This window comes from Andrographis paniculata, unplaced genomic scaffold (assembly GCF_009805555.1).
Source record: "Andrographis paniculata isolate CXL003 unplaced genomic scaffold, ASM980555v1 Contig30END, whole genome shotgun sequence".
Lineage (NCBI taxonomy): Eukaryota > Viridiplantae > Streptophyta > Magnoliopsida > Lamiales > Acanthaceae > Andrographis > Andrographis paniculata.
The window spans coordinates 432,181-453,832 of record NW_026137563.1 but is presented as its reverse complement, the minus strand read 5'-3'; the positions used below and the strand labels follow the sequence as shown (position 1 = coordinate 453,832).

At 33.7% G+C, this 21,652-nt stretch overlaps 4 protein-coding genes across 5 annotated transcripts; 3 read left to right on the top strand and 1 right to left on the bottom strand.

Moving 5' to 3' along the window:
- Positions 1-558: 558 nt before the first annotated feature.
- On the top strand, positions 559-4,423 carry LOC127247002 (phosphatidylinositol 4-phosphate 5-kinase 6-like). 2 transcript variants are annotated; one of them, XM_051268696.1, is made up of 8 exons: positions 559-1,640; positions 1,717-2,334; positions 2,410-2,577; positions 2,658-2,823; positions 2,910-3,026; positions 3,140-3,461; positions 3,545-3,596; positions 3,687-4,423. In XM_051268696.1, exons 1-8 carry the CDS (start codon positions 1,126-1,128, stop codon positions 3,973-3,975), a joined length of 2,247 nt encoding a protein of 748 aa, XP_051124653.1. In that variant the 5' UTR covers positions 559-1,125; the 3' UTR covers positions 3,976-4,423. The 2 variants fall into 2 exon arrangements, with proteins under 2 accessions (XP_051124653.1, XP_051124651.1); XM_051268694.1 differs by having other exon boundaries at positions 560-1,640; positions 3,140-3,464.
- Positions 4,424-5,970: 1,547 nt separating this feature from the next.
- On the bottom strand, positions 5,971-11,505 carry LOC127246984 (protein LONG AFTER FAR-RED 3). Its single transcript, XM_051268675.1, has 15 exons — positions 11,151-11,505; positions 10,857-10,984; positions 10,171-10,272; positions 9,388-9,460; positions 8,857-8,963; positions 8,656-8,779; positions 8,247-8,441; positions 7,722-7,807; positions 7,472-7,579; positions 7,245-7,340; positions 7,055-7,153; positions 6,875-6,949; positions 6,601-6,732; positions 6,411-6,526; positions 5,971-6,285 (listed from the first exon to the last, which is right to left on the bottom strand). The coding sequence occupies exons 1-15, from the start codon at positions 11,263-11,265 to the stop codon at positions 6,096-6,098; spliced, it is 1,746 nt and encodes a 581-aa protein (XP_051124632.1). The 5' UTR covers positions 11,266-11,505; the 3' UTR covers positions 5,971-6,095.
- A 3,425-nt stretch (positions 11,506-14,930) lies between these two features.
- On the top strand, positions 14,931-16,258 carry LOC127246665 (two-component response regulator ARR8-like). The gene is made up of 4 exons (XM_051268167.1): positions 14,931-15,284; positions 15,442-15,527; positions 15,631-15,708; positions 15,811-16,258. Exons 1-4 carry the CDS (start codon positions 15,191-15,193, stop codon positions 16,099-16,101), a joined length of 549 nt encoding a protein of 182 aa, XP_051124124.1. The 5' UTR covers positions 14,931-15,190; the 3' UTR covers positions 16,102-16,258.
- A 4,500-nt stretch (positions 16,259-20,758) lies between these two features.
- Positions 20,759-21,559, top strand: LOC127246663 (uncharacterized protein At5g39865-like). The gene has a single exon (XM_051268163.1). It carries the CDS (start codon positions 20,759-20,761, stop codon positions 21,557-21,559), a length of 801 nt encoding a protein of 266 aa, XP_051124120.1.
- Positions 21,560-21,652: the final 93 nt, after the last annotated feature.

The window sequence follows — 21,652 nt, the reverse complement described above, 5'->3', positions numbered from 1 at the left end:
AAAAAAAAAAAAAATTAGCCCATTTTTGTTCGAATTATGGTTACGCCGTGTATGTTATTCACTATTGAACTATTACCAATTTAATTGAATTATAAATTTTGGTAAAATAACACCATATAGTATAAGTTAAGGGTAAATTTTGAGTGCTTAAATAAATAAATAAATAAAATGTAATAAATGTAATCCTTCCAATTGTTAGGTATGTTAGAAGAATTAGGAGCCAAATCCGGAAACTCAGCACACCACTCTCCTCTGTCTGCCTCTCTCTCTCCTCTGTCTCTCTCTCTCTCAGGCTCTCTTCTCAACTTGCAAGAAATTTAAAAATATGGAAGAGGGCCTGAATTTATTTTTGTTGGTTGATTGAAAAATATGGGAAACAAAAAAGCAATGAGAAAAACCCTGTAAGAAATTTTTACATATATATAAAAACGATAATTGTAATAATTATTATTATAAGATATTAAAAAATAAAAAAAGTGAAGGAGAGAAAGGGGGCCTTCATTGCCTTTTGGTTTGTTTGTTGCTGTCTCTTTATGGTTCTTTTTTCCTGTTTTTCTGTCGATCCTGAGCACAAAATAATTCTTTCTTTTTTCTTCTTAGTTTCAGGAAATAATCAAATTCAATCAATAGAGAGAGAAACAAGAGAGAGAGAGAGAGAGACAGGTCACCATTTTCAGAGGGAATCAAAAGGGCAAGAAGAAGAAGAAGATTTCTATTGTTGTTCGTGTTCTTCATTTGGGTTGGGGTTTGGATCAATCGATCATTGCGAATTCAATCTTCAATCCCTCTTCCCCCCTCTTGGTGGGAATGATCGATTGTTTCTCCATTTCTTCCTCCCATCAAATCTCGCCTGTTTATCGGAAAATTTGAAATTCTGTTTTTGGCCTAAACTGCACCAGATTGTCTCATCTCGTCTCGCATTTGATCCGTTTCGGTGTCTCATTGTCTGTTCATCTTGGAATTCTTTTCGATTCTCTTATTTTGGGAAATGTGTGTGGTGAATCCGCACGCAGCGGCGGCCGGAATCCATGGCTGGAAGAAGGAGCATTGATTTTGGGGGGAAGGAATTAGGGTTTGTGAATTGGGGGCGGAGAAGGGATAGATAGATAGATAGATAGATAGATAATGAACAAAGAATTCCTGGGGCTAACAAAAGTGTGGGAAATTAAGGTTAAGAAGGTCCAATCTGTCGCCAGGAAGAGACCCCCCAGCCTATTCGCGACAATGTCCGTTGCCCACGTCGACGACGACGACGACGAAGACGGCGGCGGCGCCGCCAGTGGCCGCCACGTCGAGAAAAACTTCCCCAACGGAGACGTCTATATGGGCCAATGGGCCGACGATCTCCCCCACGGAATCGGCAAGTACGTCTGGGCCGACGGCTGTATGTACGCCGGCCGGTGGTGCCGCGGCCGGACGACGGGGAAGGGAAAATTCAGCTGGCCGTCCGGCGCCGTCTACGACGGCCACTTCAAGAACAACTACATGGACGGCGAGGGCACGTACACCGGCTCCTCCGACGACACCTACTCCGGCGGCTGGCTCTTCGACACCCGCCACGGCAGCGGCGTCCGCCGCTACGACAACGGCGATCACTACGAGGGGCTATGGCGTCGCAACTCCCCCGACGGGAAAGGGAGGTCCGTACAACACGGCCGTGTTGAAAAATTATCCATATCATCGATTTCGTGTTCATTAAATTTACTCCTAATACAGGTACCAATGGAGCAATGGCAACCAATACATCGGCCAATGGAGGCTGGGGAAGATGCACGGCACCGGGACCATGATCTGGGCCGACGGCAACCAATACGACGGCAATTGGGCCGACGGCTTGCCCTGCGGCAATGGGAAATTCCGGTGGGCCGACGGGAGCTTCTACGTTGGCGTATGGAGCGAGGATCCGAAGGATCGCAGCGGGACTTATTATCCACCGAACGGCAGCGCCGGCGGAGGCGCTGCCGCCACCGGAAACCTCGATTGGGATCCTCAAGACGCTTATTCGGCGAGCACGATCGATTTCCGGATAAGCCCCGGCGAGAAAATTCCGATCTTACCTTCGCAGAAAATGTTCAGCTGGTCTTGTAAGAACGGCGCCCGGTCGACGCGGGAATCCGTCGACGCGACATTGACCGAATCGTTGGGCTCGGAATCGGATAGCGTCGGAAGTTGCTCTGAGTTCGATGGCGCGACGGCATCCGAAGAATTATCGGATGCGGCGCCGGGTTATAAACGTCCAGTTATGATTATAAAGCCGGCGAAGCGGCAAGGGCAGACGATCACTCGCGGCCACAAGCATTACGATCTAATGCTCAACTTGCAGCTCGGTATTAGGTATCGAAACCTTTCGATTTTTCGAATTCTCAACTAGAATTCCGACAAACGATATTTGATCCGAGTACAATGCAGGCATGCCGTGGGACGGCCGGGGCCAACGGTGTCGATCAACGCGAAACCGTCGGTGTTTGATCCTAACGATAAGGTTTGGACTCGGTTTCCTACCGAGGGATCGAAGCACACGCCGCCACATCCGTCGTGCGAGTTTAAATGGAAGGACTACTGCCCTTCCCTCTTTAGGTTTGTTCTTACAAAAGGCTCGGCTCAACTCGGCTCGTTTAAAAATGTTGAGATGTGAATAAAAATTGCCTCTTTTTCAGGACACTCAGGAGATTATTTAAGGTTGATCCCGCCGATTATATGATGTCGATTTGCGGAAGCGATGCCCTCCGGGAGCTCTCGTCGCCGGGAAAAAGCGGGAGCTTCTTTTACCTGACTAGCGACGACAGGTACATGATCAAAACCATGAGGAAATCCGAAGTGAAAGTGAGTTCGATATCAATCGATTGATTCCATTAACCTCAGTTAGATAAATGTTCGAACTCAAATTCACGACTCGATTTCGATTTCAGGTGCTTAAGCGAATGCTTCCGGCTTACTACAACCACGTTCGACAATACGAGCATACGCTCGTCACCAAATTCTACGGCCTTCACTGCGTCAAGGTGAGCGGACCGGCACAAAAGAAGGTACGGTATGCAACTCGACGCACCCTTATCGACATCGTTAATTCAATTTGTCGTCTAAAGATACTAACTCTTGCGATTCATCTATCGACAACGACGATGACGACGACGAGCAGGTGCGGTTCGTTATTATGGGAAATTTGTTCTGTACCGAATACGCGACTCATAGACGATTCGACTTGAAAGGTTCCTCCCTCGGCCGCCTCACCGTTAAACCCGAATCCGAGATCGACTCGACCACGACCCTCAAAGATCTCGACTTGAACTTCATTTTCCGACTCCAAAAATCGTGGTTCCAAGAGTTCCGCCGGCAAGTCGATCACGATTGCGAGTTCCTCGAGAAGGAGAGGATTATGGATTATAGTCTCTTGGTCGGGGTTCACTTCCGGGAGATATCATCGTCGGGAGAGCCTTTAATCTTCAATACTCGATCGATGGGTGGTACATTGTCTCCCCGCTAAAATTCGATACTTGTTCGCTAAAACCCTTACATTGATTAATCATTTTCGAAACTTTCGTAGGGAACAGAAACAATCCGAACGAAACGATGGATGACGGCCGAGATCCTAAGTGGTACGTCGATCACTCACTCGTGTCGACGATGACGACATTGATCGAATAATCGAATCCTTAACCTCGACATTTACTACTTGTTTCTTGCAGGCCCGCGTCGATTCACCTCGGTTCGAGCATCCCCGCGCGGGCAGAACTAGCCGTGAGGAAAAACAACGGCGAGACGCAGCTCGTCGGGACGCCAACCGGCGATTACTACAACGTGGTTCTCGTATTCGGTATAATTGACATTCTACAAGACTACGACATTAGTAAAAAGCTCGAGCACGCGTACAAGTCGTTCCAACACGACCCCGCTTCGATATCGGCGGTTGACCCGAGGCAGTATTCTAAGCGATTCCGCGACTTCATATTCAAAGTTTTCACCGAAGACACTTGATCGATTGCAAAACGGTATAAATTGGATTAGTTTCGCGGAAGAATCCGAACCGATCGACCGATCTTATCCCCGTTACGTCGCAACAGAGCTTCCTCTTGTCCGATGAGGGTGCCTCGATTTTTTTATATATCTACAAATTTTTTTTCGTGCCGTTATATTTGTCGATCGAGAATTATCGGTGTCGGATCGACGAATTAATCAGCACGAGATTTCTACGAGAAGGTTCGGAATAAGACGGCCTTGTCGTGGACGAACGGTGAAGGTAAAAAGAGGCATTGAAGAAAAAATGAAAGGAATGTATGTATCTAATGTATGTATGTATTGTTTTGTACTGATAATTTTTATCACACACGAAGAGTTGCATGTCGGAAATTCGGACTACGTCGGAATAAGGTTGTATAGACTCAAATGTAAATGCAAATGACAATGGAATGCACATTTCAATCAACTTCATATGTATTTGGCATATTCACATCTCAATGTGTATAAATTAATCAAGTTCAACTCAAGCATTAATTTGTAAAAATTGTATGATTTTTAAAGGAATTGAAATAGTGCCAAACACGCAAATATAACAAATTTCTCAAATAAAGTAATATATGACGACCAAGTATACGATGGCGGTTACGGTGATGATTCTCGTATTCAGCATTGTACTGAATAGCACATAGGTAACTAGCAAATAATATACCGTAATATTAATGGCAACACATTAGTTATATTAATATAATACAAATATATCACATGAACTAACAAATGATATAGGTTCACACGTGGTTCATTTCAGCACATGATATATACTTATACATCACACATTGTAATTATAAACAAACACTACATATTATTATTACAAATATTACGTGTTCTTTCTAATAAAGACTTGTAAAATACTCTTTTTAATCGACAAAATTAAGTAATTTTGATTGGATGTAAAAATTAAAAAATAATAATTTATCTGAAATTACATATTTTATTATTTTTGTATATTTTCCTCAAAAATATATGTTTGTAATGTTGATAAATTCCCATCCAGACCTACAAAAGTGCATTAACAAAATATTACTGATAATAGTACTTACTTTTATATATATATTTTTAATATTGTCGTTGTTATTTATTACAAGTAAAAATGGTGGCACGATTGATATTGCAAAGCACGTCTCATATTTATCTTAAATTACAATAATATCTGTATCATTTGCGGCATCACACATTGCACGTTCAATGGAGTTAAACCTAATTTTTTAAAATATAATATTTTAAATATGAGGTAAAATAAAGTGAATTTAAAAAACAACTAAAACAGATTGATTTTACCTTTTTTTTTAAAAAAAAATATTTGCCTTCAAATTCTAAATAATAATTCGAAAGTAATTATAAATACTATTCAAATATCCAATAAAACCACATTTCAAACATACAGATATATGTATAATAATGTGGTCTGAATCTTTATAAAATATAGAAAAACTCCATTTTTATAATATATTCATAACTAAGAAGAGCTAAAAAACGAAATTAAAAGTGACAGTGAGGAATGGGACAATACAATAATGTTTATTTATTTAATTGAACGTGGGAGAGACCATTTTGGCAATGTTTGTGGGGTTTTATTTTTATATCATTTTGTCACATCTAATTTTATAAAGTTGAAATTGTATATATAATTTATCATATTAGAATGAATGTGATTTCTGACTTTTAACTTTGCAATTTGACAAAGAATTTTTATTTATTTATTTATTTTTTCTATTAAGAAATTGTATGTATGTTCAAAATTATAGTTCGGTCAAAGTTCAATAGACAACCCCGGCTGAACCTGCAAACTAGGCCTGGCAGGTGACCAGAGACGTCTGAAGTTTGAACCCATAACCTCACTTAATAGTACTGAATTTTAAATTTAGCATTGTTCACTTAATATACTAACAAATACTAATACATAATTTTACTATTCACAACACATCATTTATATTAATATAATGTAAACGAATCACATAAACCAACAACACATTATATGAATATTGAATTCAATATTTTAAATACATAACGGCTATAATGCCTCCTTAAGAAACAGTAGAAAGACAACGGTCATCATCGCAAAATTCAATTCAAATTCAAATTCAAATATTTTGATAGGAATAAGACCGTAATCCTCCAACATACGTAGCCTCCACAAAATTTGCGTCCATGTCCATTTCCATGTCGTGAAAACCTGTTGCAGATAGCACCACAAAGTCCGCCATTTTACCGGGAGACAGCGATCCAACGTCCGCATCAAGGAGGCTCGCCCGCGCAGCAGAAATCGTATACCTTCCAAGAAGATCACCAAAATCAACACGGAACCATATACAGTTAAATTTACTGTCCAAATGCCGGTGATCATCGAAGATACAAAAATAAATAAATACCAAGTAAACGATGAAAACATGCTTTACCCGTTCAGCGCATCGTGCAGACTAATACATTCGGATGGAATCCAACCATGATCCCAGCCGGGAGGCACTCTATGCATCGCCGTCTTTATGCTACCTAAAGGATTTATGTCTGCAACCTGAGGCGAAGAAGTTAGAGTCGATGTCAGTCCATAGAACCGGTGATTGACACAGATGGATTCAGTGAACTTACTGGCCAGTCAGAGCCGAGGGCCAGCTGTGTGTTGGAAGAAAGCAGTGATTGGAATAAATATGACTCTTGATTCGCCCTCTCAACCCCGAGTTTTCTGGCGGCAGAATCAGCATCGTCTAACAGATGATCAGGCTGCCGCCCAATATACGCATCAGAGTTAGAAAAATTTAAACCAACAATTGTAAAATATATCAACAAGATTCTATTCTGAAGAACTACAAATTGTAGTCTATAATTATTTATAATTCAAACGTTAACATAACGCTAGAAGAACCTGCACAGAGGCAATGACTCCTTGTTCGCCAAATCTAGCTGCAGCCCCAGGAGCCAAGTGCTGAGCATGCTCGATCTGCCAACATTTTGCTAAAGTTTTGTAAACATGTTTAATCAAGTGGAAAGGAAAACAAAGATGTAAGGGTTTTAACTGTAGAAATATGTTAGTGCTTGAAATTACCCGAAATCTTCGGTCCCTATCCCCATTCTTCGTAGCCACTGATTTATACATGTCTAAGATCAAGTCGTTGGCCCGGTCACCTATGGCATGAATAGCAACCTGAAATGAGCTACGAAATGCTACTATTATGCAAAGACACCTCCCGATGATACAATGCAATGAGGGCTGTTTATAGAATATAGAAATGCACCTGAAGGCCAGCTTTATCCGCAGAGATAGTTGCATTATAAAGTGTGTCCGTATCCGTCACTTGCAAGCCGAAATTGTTGTATTCATCGATGTATGGCTACAAATACATGAGACATGTGGTCATTAATGTTGGTACTCAACCAAAAAAATACAAACAAAAAAAAGTGAAGCAAGAAGCCAAATCATCGACGTGAAAGACCATGTGCATATATATATATATATTCTTACCTCATGAAACAGTGCACTGTTAGATCCCAAAGATCCGTCTGCAAAAGACTTTATGCCGCCTATATAAATCCATTGGCTCAATTTATGGCCCTCGCTCTTTACAAGTTCCTACATAATGAACAAGAATCCCCAAAATCACAAAATCCAAACTCATGTTTTGAGCATATTCTTATATATCTTCTGATTTCATTAAAAATTATAGTAGACAGCATACAAAAACTAAGGAAAGATACAAAGAACATGGGATTACATGCAATCGTGTCCATGTCTCCATTGGAAAAAACAAGCAAGCTCTAATCTTCATCTTCCCTGACGAATCGGCCCATTTATAAACATCTGCAAGCACCCAAACGAAACTAGTTAGTTAAATGAGAACTCAATAACATGTATAAATTCTTTGGAAGTGATCATCAGATTCACTTGTTGGTTGTGCCTTCCTGTATGCCACAATGTACTTTCTGCTGTTTCATTCTTTAAATATATAAAAGGACTCATTACAAAGACAATAAGCATGACCATATTTTATATTTTGACAAATCGGCACAATATTGTTCATTTTAGTATGTTAAGATTGTAGGTTGTAAGAAAAGCCGACATAAGGCCAAATAAATATGGCTGCACGACCTAATAAGTTTCATTTTCTTTTTGTTTGGGTTATGCCGCTTGAAGGGTACATATAAATCTATATTCCCATGGCTAAGATAAAATTGTAAGGAGAATTTGCACATATAATACAACTTGAAATAAATTAACATAAATGATGCATACAAAATACCTGATAAGTCTTCCCATGGGGATTCGGGTGATGCACCCGGAAAATAACGGCCAACGTCAACAACTGTAGTGACACCTTTAGTCAGAGCATATTCACTAGCTCGTAAAAGAGCTTCCCTTCTCTCCGCCACTGAGACTTCTGGAACATACTTAAGGACAAGTTCCATTGCTGAATCAACCAGCAAACCAGTCGGGTCTGCATACGATGACCAAGTCGTAAATAGAATCTACTAAAAGTATTCATCATTGTTGGTTCATATAAATTTAAAACATTAGAGCACAAGGGATTAGAAAATATTCTCTCGAAAAAAGGTGTTCTCTACAAAGTTTAGGCATTCACCGAAATACCTATTCTTTTCAGAACAATGTAAACTGTACCAAGAAACACTAGCAATGACAGAAAAAAGCACCTCCATTATTGTTTCTAATCACAGCTCCGCCATCTGGATCGACCATGGACTTAGTTATTCCAGCAGTTTTTAGTGCAACTGAATTGGCCAAGCCCATGTGGCCATCCATTCTTGTCAGCCAAACCTACACATCACTTTAAATTAAGTGACATGCTAGTTTAACCACCGAAGCATGTTGAAAAGATGAACTGAACTTATTACAGGATTGTGTGGAGTACTATCATCAATCCATGATGCTGTTGGTAGCTCTCCTCCCCATAGATCATTGTTCCAACCACCACCCAGCAGCCAGGATCCCGGTTGCATATCTATACACTTCCAAGTCAAGCATTAGGACAGTGATTGTAATGTAACTCGCAAAAGATAAGCAGAATAAAGTATCATTGCTCGAATTCACTTCCTTGCCCGTTGCCGGATATTTGCAGCAATTGCAAACTTGAATGGGAAAAGCATTTTATTTTTTATTCCTTTGGAAAAGAAATTCTTGTCCTCTCAAGAATCCAATCCCTTGTGTATGTGCACTAGTTATCTCTTGTAACTGATTTTGGTCTTTAACAGAGTAAGGTAAAAAACAGAAGCTTTTGAAAACACTTGCCGGATTTTGAAAAAATGTGGACAAGGAAAATAGCACAAGTTTAGATAGGCCATTCTAAATCAATTTGCAAGATGCAAAGGATGCAAACGGAAGTTAACATTCAAGTACCAAAGCCTTATTAAGAAGCTAGCACTCACTTGATGCTGCCTCTTTAATCCTTTCCACAAATTGTTCTTTTTGGTTGACTCCATGGAGCTGAACTCGAGCCATCTGGATGATTCACATTCCAACAATACGGTAAAAGATGCAATCATTCATTTTAGTTCACTCACTTTTCTTTATAAGAGGCAAAGACTTAGCCCTACAATAAACTTAAATGCTCTGAATATTCTAAAATTAAGTGGAAAAGAATAGCCAGAAGAATAGCAAAGTAATCATCGAGATATTGTAAACCATAAAGCTATAAACATCTGCACAAAATCAAAGGGCAAGAGAAGAGCAAATATATACAACCAAATTCTTGAAATGTTAATTTCTATCAGTGATTAAAGTTCAGTATTACAAAAATAAAAAATGCAATGGGAAATGTCAAATTAGACCATTATAAATTAAAGGACAGAATACAAGTATTGGGATTTATTTTTATAGTCATGTAGAAAAGATCCATTACTTTGTTTGGATATTTGCTATGCAAGATGACGCACTTTTGTAAAGTTAAATAGTCATAATAGTGCAAAATGCTATGCTTGCAAGTATTATACATATATGCTCTACATATGTCCAGCTATATGTTACAAATTGACAACCATTTTCATATGCCTTTCTGATATATATGATATAATGATATTATAATTTCAGTGAAGGATAAGTTCTCTTATGCTAGAGCCCGTGCGTGCGTGACAATGAAGACAATAGTTAAATTCTTTGGCACCATAAGCAGTAAACAAATAACTACTAAAAATAAAATAAAATGGGTAAACCTGTAATCCTCCAGCAACCATGTGCACATGAGAATCAATGAATCCAGGAACCACCAGTTTCCCCTGCAGATTCAATGTTTTAGTTGCGGATCCAACCAAACCCTGCATTCAATAACATCATGTATAAGTGAGGCCAGTGACATACACTCGAATCCAAAAGTTGAAACTCAACAGTATAATTGTAAAATCACATGGGGAAATCAAATGGCTATACCACTAATATGCTTCAAGAGAATACTCAATTTGTTTGATTTCCATTTCTTGCTTGATATTCACATCTATTGACCGAAAACTTGCCAACATAACTTCATCCCAATTGTTTTGTCTAAAGGAAATAGCAAGAAAAAAATAATAATCATAATAATAATAATATTAATATAATTCAATTATGATTCAATCCAACACTTTGTATTCTAATTCAGTTAAGTAAATTCACTAGTGTAAAAGAAGAGTGTTTTCTGAATGATGAACAAATGTTAATTTTTTTAGCCACAAAAATTCTTAGATAAGTTCTCCTGGCAATTCAGAATATTTGAATTTACTTCAAATTATTTAAGCCAGTAACTAATAAATAGTAATATCCACAATCTTGCAATACAGGCAATGGCAGAAATTGAACGAAGTGCCTCCAGAATGAAATTTGGGAAGATGAAAGGAGGCCAGAGATGGAGCAATAGATAATAGACCTGAACGGAGGAATAGTTGCCAACTCGGAGAATCCGACCGCCGCGAACCGCCATGGAATCAGCAAAAGGTGCGGCGGCGTCCGCCGTGTATATAGTCCCATTTGTCACCACCAAATCCGCCATTTCTCCTAAACACAGGAAACCAGAGAAACAACAACAACAACAACAATTCAACCACAACATAAAGATAAAATGTAAATTCGATGAGCTCCGACAAATTATTACGCGAAGAAGCTTGAAATCGGAAATAAAGAAGTGGTATCATCGATAAAAATGATAAAGAGATGAACTAACGGGATGGAAATAAGAATTGAGTGCGGAAGTTGTTGAGTAGAGCAGGTGAAGTGACGGCGATGGCAAGGACGACCGCCGCCGCGGCGGAGAGGAATATCGCCAGAGCGGTGGTCATTGCTCAATTTAATTAGCTTCCCCCGCCGGCCTAACCTCTGAGTACTTCGGAAATCACGGATTCCAAACAGGCGCCTCTTCTTCCCAAGCACTATTCCATTTCCATTGCAGCTGGCTCATTCAAATTGATTTAACTGCGCAATTCCAATTTTATGGTGAAGATCCTAAACCCTAAACCCTAAAAATTACAAATTCAGTTACTAGAAAGGAAGATACTGACAAACACAAACACACTGCATTGTTCTTCATCAAATTCTCGTCATGCAGTAAATTTGTATACTGTGTAAGGTCCTTTTTTGGGCTTTCATGTTTTGGCCCATTTACAAAAGTATTAGGCCCACCCCTTAACTTTGATATAAAATTAATGAATTAGGACAACATTTGTCCACAAATCTTTTGAAAAGTGTTGGAAAATTTTCATGTGTATGAGAATAAGGTTAATGATTCTATCATACGTCATTGCATACGTGTTCAACTATTATATTTGTTAGTACTACTATTATATAGATATAAAAAAGCACTTAAAAAAAGAAAAAGGAAAAATAAACTTTGTTTTTCCACTTATATCGACAATTTTTATTAAAAAAATATTATAGTTTATTCAAAATATATTTTTCTATTTATTTACTTATTTTCAAACTTACTTAAAATTCTATGTCACACCAATTTTTATTTTTATTTTTTTACATATAATAATTTTGGAATAAAAATAAAAACGGATTGGAATGGAGCCCATGTAAATATCTAAACTCCATTTATTATATAAGTTACTAATAAATGCATGTTCCTTTTCGCAACAAAGTATTATTTTTTTTTAGTAACTGTATTGTTTACTTAACATTACAAATATCCTTACAACTTAAAATATATTACACAAATACAATTATATTTATATCACACGATACTAATAAAGTTATTTTAGTCATTTTTACTTTATTCTTACTATATCTTAATATAATATTAATATTTTTAAAATTACATAAAAAAAAAATAAACGGATAGATAATTATGAGACGGAAAGAATATTAACAAATATCAAAAAAATATATATTTTTTATAAAATATTAATTTTAATGGTCACAAGCTTACGTTGCACACCATTTACTAAAGGTTAAAAATATTTGTGCATTCTCAACATGGATTAGGTCAAAATAGTTAATCAATTAGGTATCAATAAAAAGTTAATTCGAAATATTTTTAAAATGAAATGTTATCCACCATCACCATCGAAATAAAAATAAAATAAAATATATATGAAATTTGGATGGTAATAAATAAATAAATAAATAAATATAAATAGCTGATCGTAATCCAATTGGAAATCATATCACACGGATTCCAAACAACGTTATCTCTGTGCACTACCACTTTCCAACTCACAAACACACACACATACACATATGGAGTATATAATATTTAAATAATAATAATAAATAATAATAAAAATGGTACGTACAGCCGCTGGATCTGATCATGTCCTTTTGTACAGAACCAAGAAATATTTATTTGCCTTTGAATTACTTGAAGATTTCAATGAATTTTAAAATAATGCAAAATTACTATTCTTCCTTCTTGCCGTAAGAATGAACCGGTGGCGCAGGTGATTTGCAGGATATTAGATTCGATCGAAGATTTACTCAACGTGCATTTTCGAATAACGATTGCGGATTCTTGCGTCGTTAAAAAAATAAAGGAAAATATATCTTTAGTATTATTTGTGTATTTTTTACAAATACAATTGGAATTTTATAAGATCACTAATAGTAATAGTGTGATTTTTGGAATAAAATAGAATTAGTGTAAGAAATATAGGATCTATCATTAATATTTGAGTAACTAAATAATATATATATTTTTATAAAAAATTAGTTGTATTTTTCATTAATAAGATATGAGTATATTTTTCATAGAAAATTTAAAACGATAAAGTGAACAAACTTTTACAAGAAAGAGAGAATATATATGCATAATATATAGAATGTGATTATGTTTATTTTTTCAAATAAAAGTAATTCATATGTCACTAAAAAATATGCTCACTTTTTTTATTTTTTTTTATTTTGTATATATGAAAAAATAGATTTTTTTTTTTTTTTGGTCCGGCTCAAGATCCAACCTTAATACAGATAGTTGACTTGATAATAGCCGGACTCGATTATCAGAAATCGACCTGAGATATACCTGATAGACCCAAAATATTTTTGAAAGTTATAAGAATTTAATTTATAATTAGATCCAAACCAAATTAGGAACAAAATTTATACGACACATTTTATTAAAAAATATTACTCCGTCTGAGTATAGAAAATATGAATGTTAGTATCGCTAATAAGTTTTTGATAATGTGATTCACAATTAATATTATAAAACATGCAATATATACACAACATTCACATAAAACGGATATATACAATCTATCGATTCACAAAAATTCAATATGTATAATTTAATACAAAAAAAAAATATTATTTTTATATTATCGATATTATTCTTTATAAATATATATCTAATATGAAAAATATGTACATCTAAAAGGACAAATGGAATACACCTTGTGCATGTGTATTTTCGTATAATATTGATCGAAAAATTGTGTCGAAAATACTTTTTTGGAGTGATCATATTTACAATTTTATTTTTTATTTTTTATTTTTTTTTATCATCATTTTATATACATTTTTTCTTTTACCTGTTTATAAAAATATTTCAAATATTAAGTCAATATAATTAACAATAAAATCAAAACATGATATATTTTTTCAAAATGTATCATTTTTTTATTATTTTAAAATAATATATATGGAGTCGGTGATTTGAAAAGATTCTTTGTATATGGTTTTCTTTTTTAAATTTTAGATTTTATTTTTAAAACATATATAAATTGAATGATAGTTTTCAGGATTTATTAGAATATTTATTGTTAGATGTTATTGTAAATTGTGAAAGTATATATATCTTTTAGGATCATAACTTTGTTTGAGTGAAATTATCTTTATTTATTTTAAAATATTTTACGAGAAAAAGAAAATATTTTTATTGAATAAATGATCATTACATTTTGGATCAAATAAAAAATATATATATACATATATTTTAATAATCTACTAAAAATTGTTGGGTGACCATATTCATTTTATAAAACATAAACAATTCATTACTAAATTATAATCATCACTTATTATATGTAGTTTAAAATTTTAAATAATTTCCACATATATGAAAAGATTAAATGAATAATCTCTACCTAAATTACTTAAATAGAAATATTATAGAAAAAAAAAAAGTTTTAAACATAGATATTATTTCATTCAAATAATAATAAATAAAAAAAATAATATGAGCATAAAAATGTGGACGTGCATGGGATGAATTAATATCATCTAGTCATGTTATAACAACAATAATAACATCGAAATATAAAATAAATTTCATATTATTAAAACCAACATAGATTAATAAAAAATAAATAAATAAAATAACTAAATGAGTAATACAGAGAGCTCTTAGGGATGTGAAAGGGCAAAAGAATCTCTCCACTTTTCCACCAATATATAAAATTTCGAAAACCCAAATGAATGAATATTATTATATTGAAATTAAAATTGAAATAATTTAATTTTAGAAAGTTCATTGCTGCTTCTACAATTCAAAGATCAACTTGGGAGATCTTGGAGATTCTCTCATTGATCTTTCCAAACTGTCCAAATCTTTCTGTATCTCTTTTATCATTATTCAAAACCCTAATCAATATATAAACATAACATTCATTTCATTTCATTTCAATTCAAATCAATTCCCCCTATTTCTTTCAAATAAATAAATAAATAAATTAAAAGTTGCATCTTTCTTACCACATTCTTGATTCCCTCCAACAATAACCAATCATCTGCAATTATCTCATTGCAAATTGGCAGTTTTCGATAGCCATGGAGACATCACAGTTTCATGTTCTTGCCGTCGACGATAGCCTCATCGATCGAAAATTGATCGAAAGGCTTCTCAAGACCTCCTCTTATCAAGGTATCATTTCTTTTTATTATTATTATTATTTTTTTGTGATTCTTTCTTTTAGGGTTAGGGTTTGAATTGGGGAATTAGGGTTAGGGTTTGTTCGATTCGATTATATTCGATTCAATTTGAATATTTTTAATTAATTAAATTGTGTTGTATAATGCAGTGACTGCAGTAGAATCTGGTGTGAAAGCTCTTGAATATTTAGGGTTACTTGATGACCATGAAAATTCAGACACCAACACAGATCATGTAAGACTTTATTTTTATTCTTATTATCAATTTAAACTATTAATTAATTGATTATTTTGATAATTATTTGATCATTAATATTATTATTTTTATTATTGTGTAGGAATTGGAAGTAAACCTGATCATCACAGATTATTGCATGCCAGGAATTACCGGATTCGATCTTCTCCGAAAAATCAAGGTAAAAAAAAAAAAAAACAAAAATTAAATAATTAAACCATATACATTAAAAAATCTAATCTTTTTATGAATAATTAATTATGTTTTTTTTTCGCTGATTTAGGAGTCGACATCGTTGAAGGACATCCCGGTGGTGATAATGTCGTCGGAGAACGTTCCGTCGAGAATAAACAGCTGCTTAGAACAAGGGGCTGAAGAATTCTTCCTGAAGCCAGTGCAGCAATCTGATGTTAATAAATTAAGGCCACATTTGATGAAGGGAAAATTAATTAAAGAAGACGAAGACGAGGTCGAGGTCGAAGTCGAAGAAGAAGAAAATGAGGCAAATTGTAATAAAAGAAAGCCAGATGAAGAATGTCTATCCCCTAGTAGATTAAGGACAAAATTTCAATAGTAATCATAAGAATAATTATTATTATTAATTTATTGACAAAAGACTTGTAGTTAGCCCTTAATAATTATAATATATATATATATATGAAATATTGAGAAAAGTAATGTTACATTTTGTAAATTTTGATATCTTGTTGGGAATTTTTTTTAAAGTGCTAGATTGTATAGCCTTATTTTTATTTTATTTTATTGTAAATTACTTGTCTTCCTGTATTTTTAGACTTTGATTACTATATATATATATATATATATAACAAAATACTCTCTTCGTCCATAAACTAATGTTATTCTATTTGGAACATCCAACAACTATTGTCCTATTTCTTTTTTTTAAACACAAATTTTATATTTTTACCCTTAATTCATTTATTACGTTTAATCTCTACCATACAATTTAAGGGCAAATTTGTCAATTTATAACAAAAAGACAATCACCTAAAAAAATCGTATAAATATACTTTAGGACAATAGAAATTGGACGGAGGAAGTGTTACATATCATTAAGAAAATAATAAATATTTGAATAACATAGTCCTTAATAACTAACAAGAAGATAAATGAAACAATAAATATTAGTGTTTTATAATTTTTTAAAAAATAATATATATTTTTATTAATTTTCATTGGAAATATCAAATAGTTATTTTATAATTATAATTTGGGATTGTTATAAAGCAATAGAAATAAATAAATAAATAAATTTAAAATTAAAATATGTGATTGTAAAATATCTCAAATTTGGGATTATTTTGACCTAAACCTTAACCATGAAATTTTATATTCAAGAATATTATTGTGTTACTATATATTTGGACTACATTCAATGATCTTTCTGATAATTATAAACATATATATATTGATGAGATTGATATTGTTTATTAAATTATTATTAGTAGCAGCCAGCAGTCATTGACCTACTTGTAATTTAATTAATTAATTAATTAATTAGTTATTATTATAATTAATGATGGCAAATAAAATAAATGATGGAAGAGATATGAGGGAACATGGCAACAATACCCTAGCTACTGACCTATTGATTAATATAAAATTCCAAGGGAAGATGCACCTACACAAAATTAATTAATTTAATTTTATAAATTATAATAATATTTATATTTTAAAAGTCAAGAAATTTCAACAAAAGTAACAACCCCACAACTAGTTTCTGTTTGACCTAACCCTCTACATGGTCTCTTTAAAATAAATAAAAATAAATGAAGAAGTTATACAAGTAAATTAGTAATTTTATTATTATTATTACTATTTGTTTAGTGTTTTAGTTTTTGGTGATTTTTCACTAATAAATTTTGTCGATAATATAAAAAATTATATCTTGTGTTAAATTATTTATTTTTTTTGAAAAAATAAAGTATATATATATATACTTATATTGTGCGGATGTATGTATCTATAGTTTGTTAGTTAGTTAAATCAAAGAAGATGATGATGATGATACCAATTGCCTACATTTAATTTAATTTAATTAATGGATTATGGTAGATACTATTAGATGAATGCAATTATTACGGGCACGTGCACTCCAAGTGACAGTCTTAATTAAATGTTAATTTAATGAACATGCTCGATTAATTAATAAAAATACGATTATTACTATACTCAATTATATAACTTGAGTAGGCAACATATGATATAAAGAAACAAAGTAGGTCTCCATCCGTCTCATAGGTATTCGTTTTTTTTTTTTTTTTGCATATAATTTTAGAAATATTAGTATTATATTAGGATATAGTAGAAATGACTAAAATAACCTTATTAGTTTTGTGTGATATAAATGTAATGATATTTGTGTGATATATTGTAAATCATAAAAGTATTTGTAATATTAGGTAGATAGTATAGTTACTAAAAAAAAAAAAGAAATAGATATTTTGTTATGAGACAAACTAAAATGGAAAAATACATAATTTGTTATGGGACGAAGGGAGTATAATGGGTGCAAACTCCGACGGATTTACCCAGAACGCACCCGAAGGGTAACAGTAGAAATATGTAAAATAATTTAACATTTTTATCCTTACTAATTTATTCCTGACTTGCCTTGTCGGTCTAGTTTGCAAAATATTAGGTTTGACAGTAAGTTCATACTAGTGAAGTTTATTTGAGACTTATAAGGTGTGATTTTTCTTTACAACTTGGTAAAATTGATCATAACTCCCCTGTGATTTCGAAATTCAGCGTAAAATCCCCCTGTACTTTAAAAATTGCATGTCACCCTCTTATACTTTCAAAAACGTTGCATGAAATCCAATCATCATGAAAACTCCCTGATATGATGAGAAGATGATTTCTTATCTGTATGTTTTGCATAACGAGGGATTTCATGTAATATTTTTGAAAGTATAAAGAGGCGCCATGCATTTCTTTAAAGTAAAGTGCGGTTTTACGCTGAGTTTTAAAATCATAGTGGGGTTTCATGTAATATTTTTTAACGTATAAGGAGATGTCATATAATTTTTAAAGTAAATGAGAGATTTACGCTGAATTTTGAAACTACAAGGGAGTTATGGACAATTTTGCCTTACAACTTTCAATGTGGGACTTATGTTTGCACCTCAACACCCTACGTGTATATATTTGAATATTAATTATTAATACATAATACAAATTAAGAGAAAAAAATAAAATTATTTATATTAGTCTATTAGGTGTATAATACAAATATAATAACATTTATAGAGTCAATTATACAAATATACAAATATTTTTTAATATTAAGTACAATAATACAAAAAAAAGTAAGCGAAACCTTTCTTACGAGACAGAAGTAGTAGCATTTTTGTAAATTGATAAAAATATAGAAGTATTTTAGTATTTATATAAAATATTTATACTTTATTAGGAAAATTTTTTTTTGAATAGGACATATAAAAATATTAAAGAAAAATACTTTTAACTATACAATACATATACAAATAAGTATGAGCTAATTAACCACACATGACGTTCTAAATAAATACTATATGTATTCTCTACTTGTTTTTATATATGCTCACATTTTGATTTACTCCATCAATCAACACAGTAATGATTTACTAGATACAAATTAACAAAAATCACAGGGCTGTGTTTGTTTGGGATTGAATTTTTAATACACTATTCATCCCATTTTTTTTTCTTAAAAAATATCAAATTAAACACTTATTTTTTATTTTTTATATTATACTAAAAATTAATTTTATATTCAAAATATCACATCAACGTCTATTTATATAACATCATACAACTATTCGAATTCAAATTTTTTACTATTCAAATTTTAACTCAAAATTCAAACCTCCAAACAAATACACTGCAATTGCACATAAGTAAAATGAAAATAAACACATAATCTAGTGGTGCGAGAGTCAAATTTGTGATATGGATCAGATTATCGGTTTAAATTTTCTTGACGTCATTTGATCTTATCTATTATACATGATTCATCTAATATAATTCGTCTTGCCAATTATTAAATTTGATCTGAGAATTTAATTTACTTATAATAACGGTTGCAAATTTTATGCTATAAGGAAAAACAAAAACATGGAAAAAAAAAAAAAAGACATATATATCAATACAAATCTTTTTCTCCAGCAATCAAAATATATATATATATTATTCTCCATAATCATATTAAATTTGTTAACTTGTAGTATTTTTTCTTTTACTATTTTATATTTTAAATTTTGGAATAGTAAAACATTATTTTGTAAATTAAATAGATATCTTCAAAAGAAATATAATAATGAAATATAATTACAGAAACCTGAATAAACAATTATTCATTCAGCTCTTCAAAATTGTCAAAAAAAATTTATCCATTGAATTTATGTACACTCTTCTGTTTCATTAAAAAAAAATAAATATCATTTTATATTTTTATTCATTCCAAAAATAAAAAATATCATCTTTTAATTAAATAATAGTACTGTTTACTTAATTTATAATATATTATAGAAATATTATTATAAGAACATTTGTTTTTACGGACGGAAGGATCATATTATTTTAATAAAAAAATTCAAAATTTAAAACCTAAACCCATGTTCAAAAGAGAAAAAAAAAAAAAAAACACTTCTGACTCACATATGACGCACATTATAAAACCCCGGACCGCAGAACCAGACAAGTTGCCACCTCACACTCCATTGTGGGGCCTACATACTTACTGGTTTAAAAGAGACCGGACCCGAGGTCCCAGGACCGTTAAGTACCTTCTTTCCAGAACCAAACGAAGGCAAAATAGAAAATCTAAATAAAAATCTAAAACAACGAAATTTGAATTTTTTTTAAAAAAAAATAAAATTCCGAAAAAACAGAAAAAAAAAAAAAATTGGGTCCAAAAATCAAAAGGCAAATCCCCTCCCAATCTACCACGCCCCGCTTTGCCCCCACCGCCTTGCGGTGTGTCGTCGTTGGTGAGTTCTCTCCTCCCCTCTCCTGCATTTCCATTTCCATTTCCATTTTATCATTGTGATTCTATTCTGCAAATCCTCTCGTTGTTTAATCGTCTCTGATTATCCAGAAAATTTGGCAATCCACGATTCATTTTTCCGGCGAGGTCACAATTTTATCCGATCAACAGTCACCGGCGGCGAACATTCCCAGCAACAACACACTTTTATCAATATTCAAGCCTCCATTACCGATCGGGAATGGGATACACAACAAATGGCGCCAAAACCGGCGCGGCTCCGGCGTTCAATCGATCGGCATCGGTCCATTGCACCTCGCCGGCGGAAGATAAAACATCGTTGTACAGCCTCTCGATGTTCCAGCGCAACGGATCCGTCAGAAAATCCTCCGGCGTGAATACCTTCCACGGTAAGGTGAAGAAACTCTGTTCGATCTTCGAATCCCCTAAGAAAAATCCCCAACATTCTCATTCATTATCGTTATCCTTACCTTTCCCTACCAAATCCCTAACCTCGCCGTCGGAATCCCCGAATTCGACCCCGAAACACATCTCCTCCATCTTCTTTGAGTCTCCGATCAGACTTCCTGGCACCGAGGACAGAGTCGTCGTTTACTTCACCAGCCTCCGCGGAATCCGGCGGACTTTCCAGGACTGCCACAGCGTGCGGATGATCTTCCGAGGCTTCCGAATAAACATCGACGAGCGCGACATATCCATGGATGCAGCCTACAAAACCGAGTTACAGAAAGTGCTTGGAAAGAAGCGTTTCGGATTACCTCAGGTGTTCATCAAGGGAAGCTACATTGGCGGCGCAGATTTGATCAAGCAGTTGTCGGAAACCGGCGATCTCGCGAAGCTTGTCCGGGGGCTTCCTCAGCATTCGATGAAGCCTTGCGACGCATGCGACGATGCGAGGTTTATACCTTGCACGGATTGCAATGGCAGCCGCAAGGTCTTTGATGAGGACGACGAGCAGCGGCGGTGGTGCCGCGAGTGCAATGAAAACGGCCTGCTGCGCTGCCCTCTGTGTTGCCCATGAGCGTAATCGATTTTCTTCTCATCTTGAAGTTTGATAGTGATTCGAATGCTTTCAGTTTCTCGCCGAGGAGCGTAGATGTGTGTATAATGTATG

Bases quoted from the DNA above. Each gene is read 5' to 3' on its own strand.
- LOC127247002 (XM_051268694.1), top strand. From the start codon at position 1,126: ATGAACAAAGAATTCCTGGGGCTAACAAAAGTGTGGGAAATTAAGGTT. The intron at 3,027-3,139 runs GTACGGTATGCA...GACGACGAGCAG, and splicing joins GCGGACCGGCACAAAAGAAG to GTGCGGTTCGTTATTATGGG. The intron at 3,465-3,544 runs GTACATTGTCTC...AAACTTTCGTAG, and splicing joins CAATACTCGATCGATGGGTG to GGAACAGAAACAATCCGAAC.
- LOC127246663 (XM_051268163.1), top strand. From the start codon at position 20,759: ATGGGATACACAACAAATGGCGCCAAAACCGGCGCGGCTCCGGCGTTC.
- LOC127246984 (XM_051268675.1), bottom strand. From the start codon at position 11,265: ATGACCACCGCTCTGGCGATATTCCTCTCCGCCGCGGCGGCGGTCGTC. The intron at 10,273-10,856 runs GTCTATTATCTA...TATTGAATGCAG, and splicing joins GCAACTATTCCTCCGTTCAG to GGTTTGGTTGGATCCGCAAC. The intron at 7,808-8,246 runs GTATTTTGTATG...GGGTGCTTGCAG, and splicing joins CCCATGGGAAGACTTATCAG to ATGTTTATAAATGGGCCGAT.
- LOC127246665 (XM_051268167.1), top strand. From the start codon at position 15,191: ATGGAGACATCACAGTTTCATGTTCTTGCCGTCGACGATAGCCTCATC. The intron at 15,528-15,630 runs GTAAGACTTTAT...ATTATTGTGTAG, and splicing joins CAGACACCAACACAGATCAT to GAATTGGAAGTAAACCTGAT. The intron at 15,709-15,810 runs GTAAAAAAAAAA...TCGCTGATTTAG, and splicing joins ATCTTCTCCGAAAAATCAAG to GAGTCGACATCGTTGAAGGA.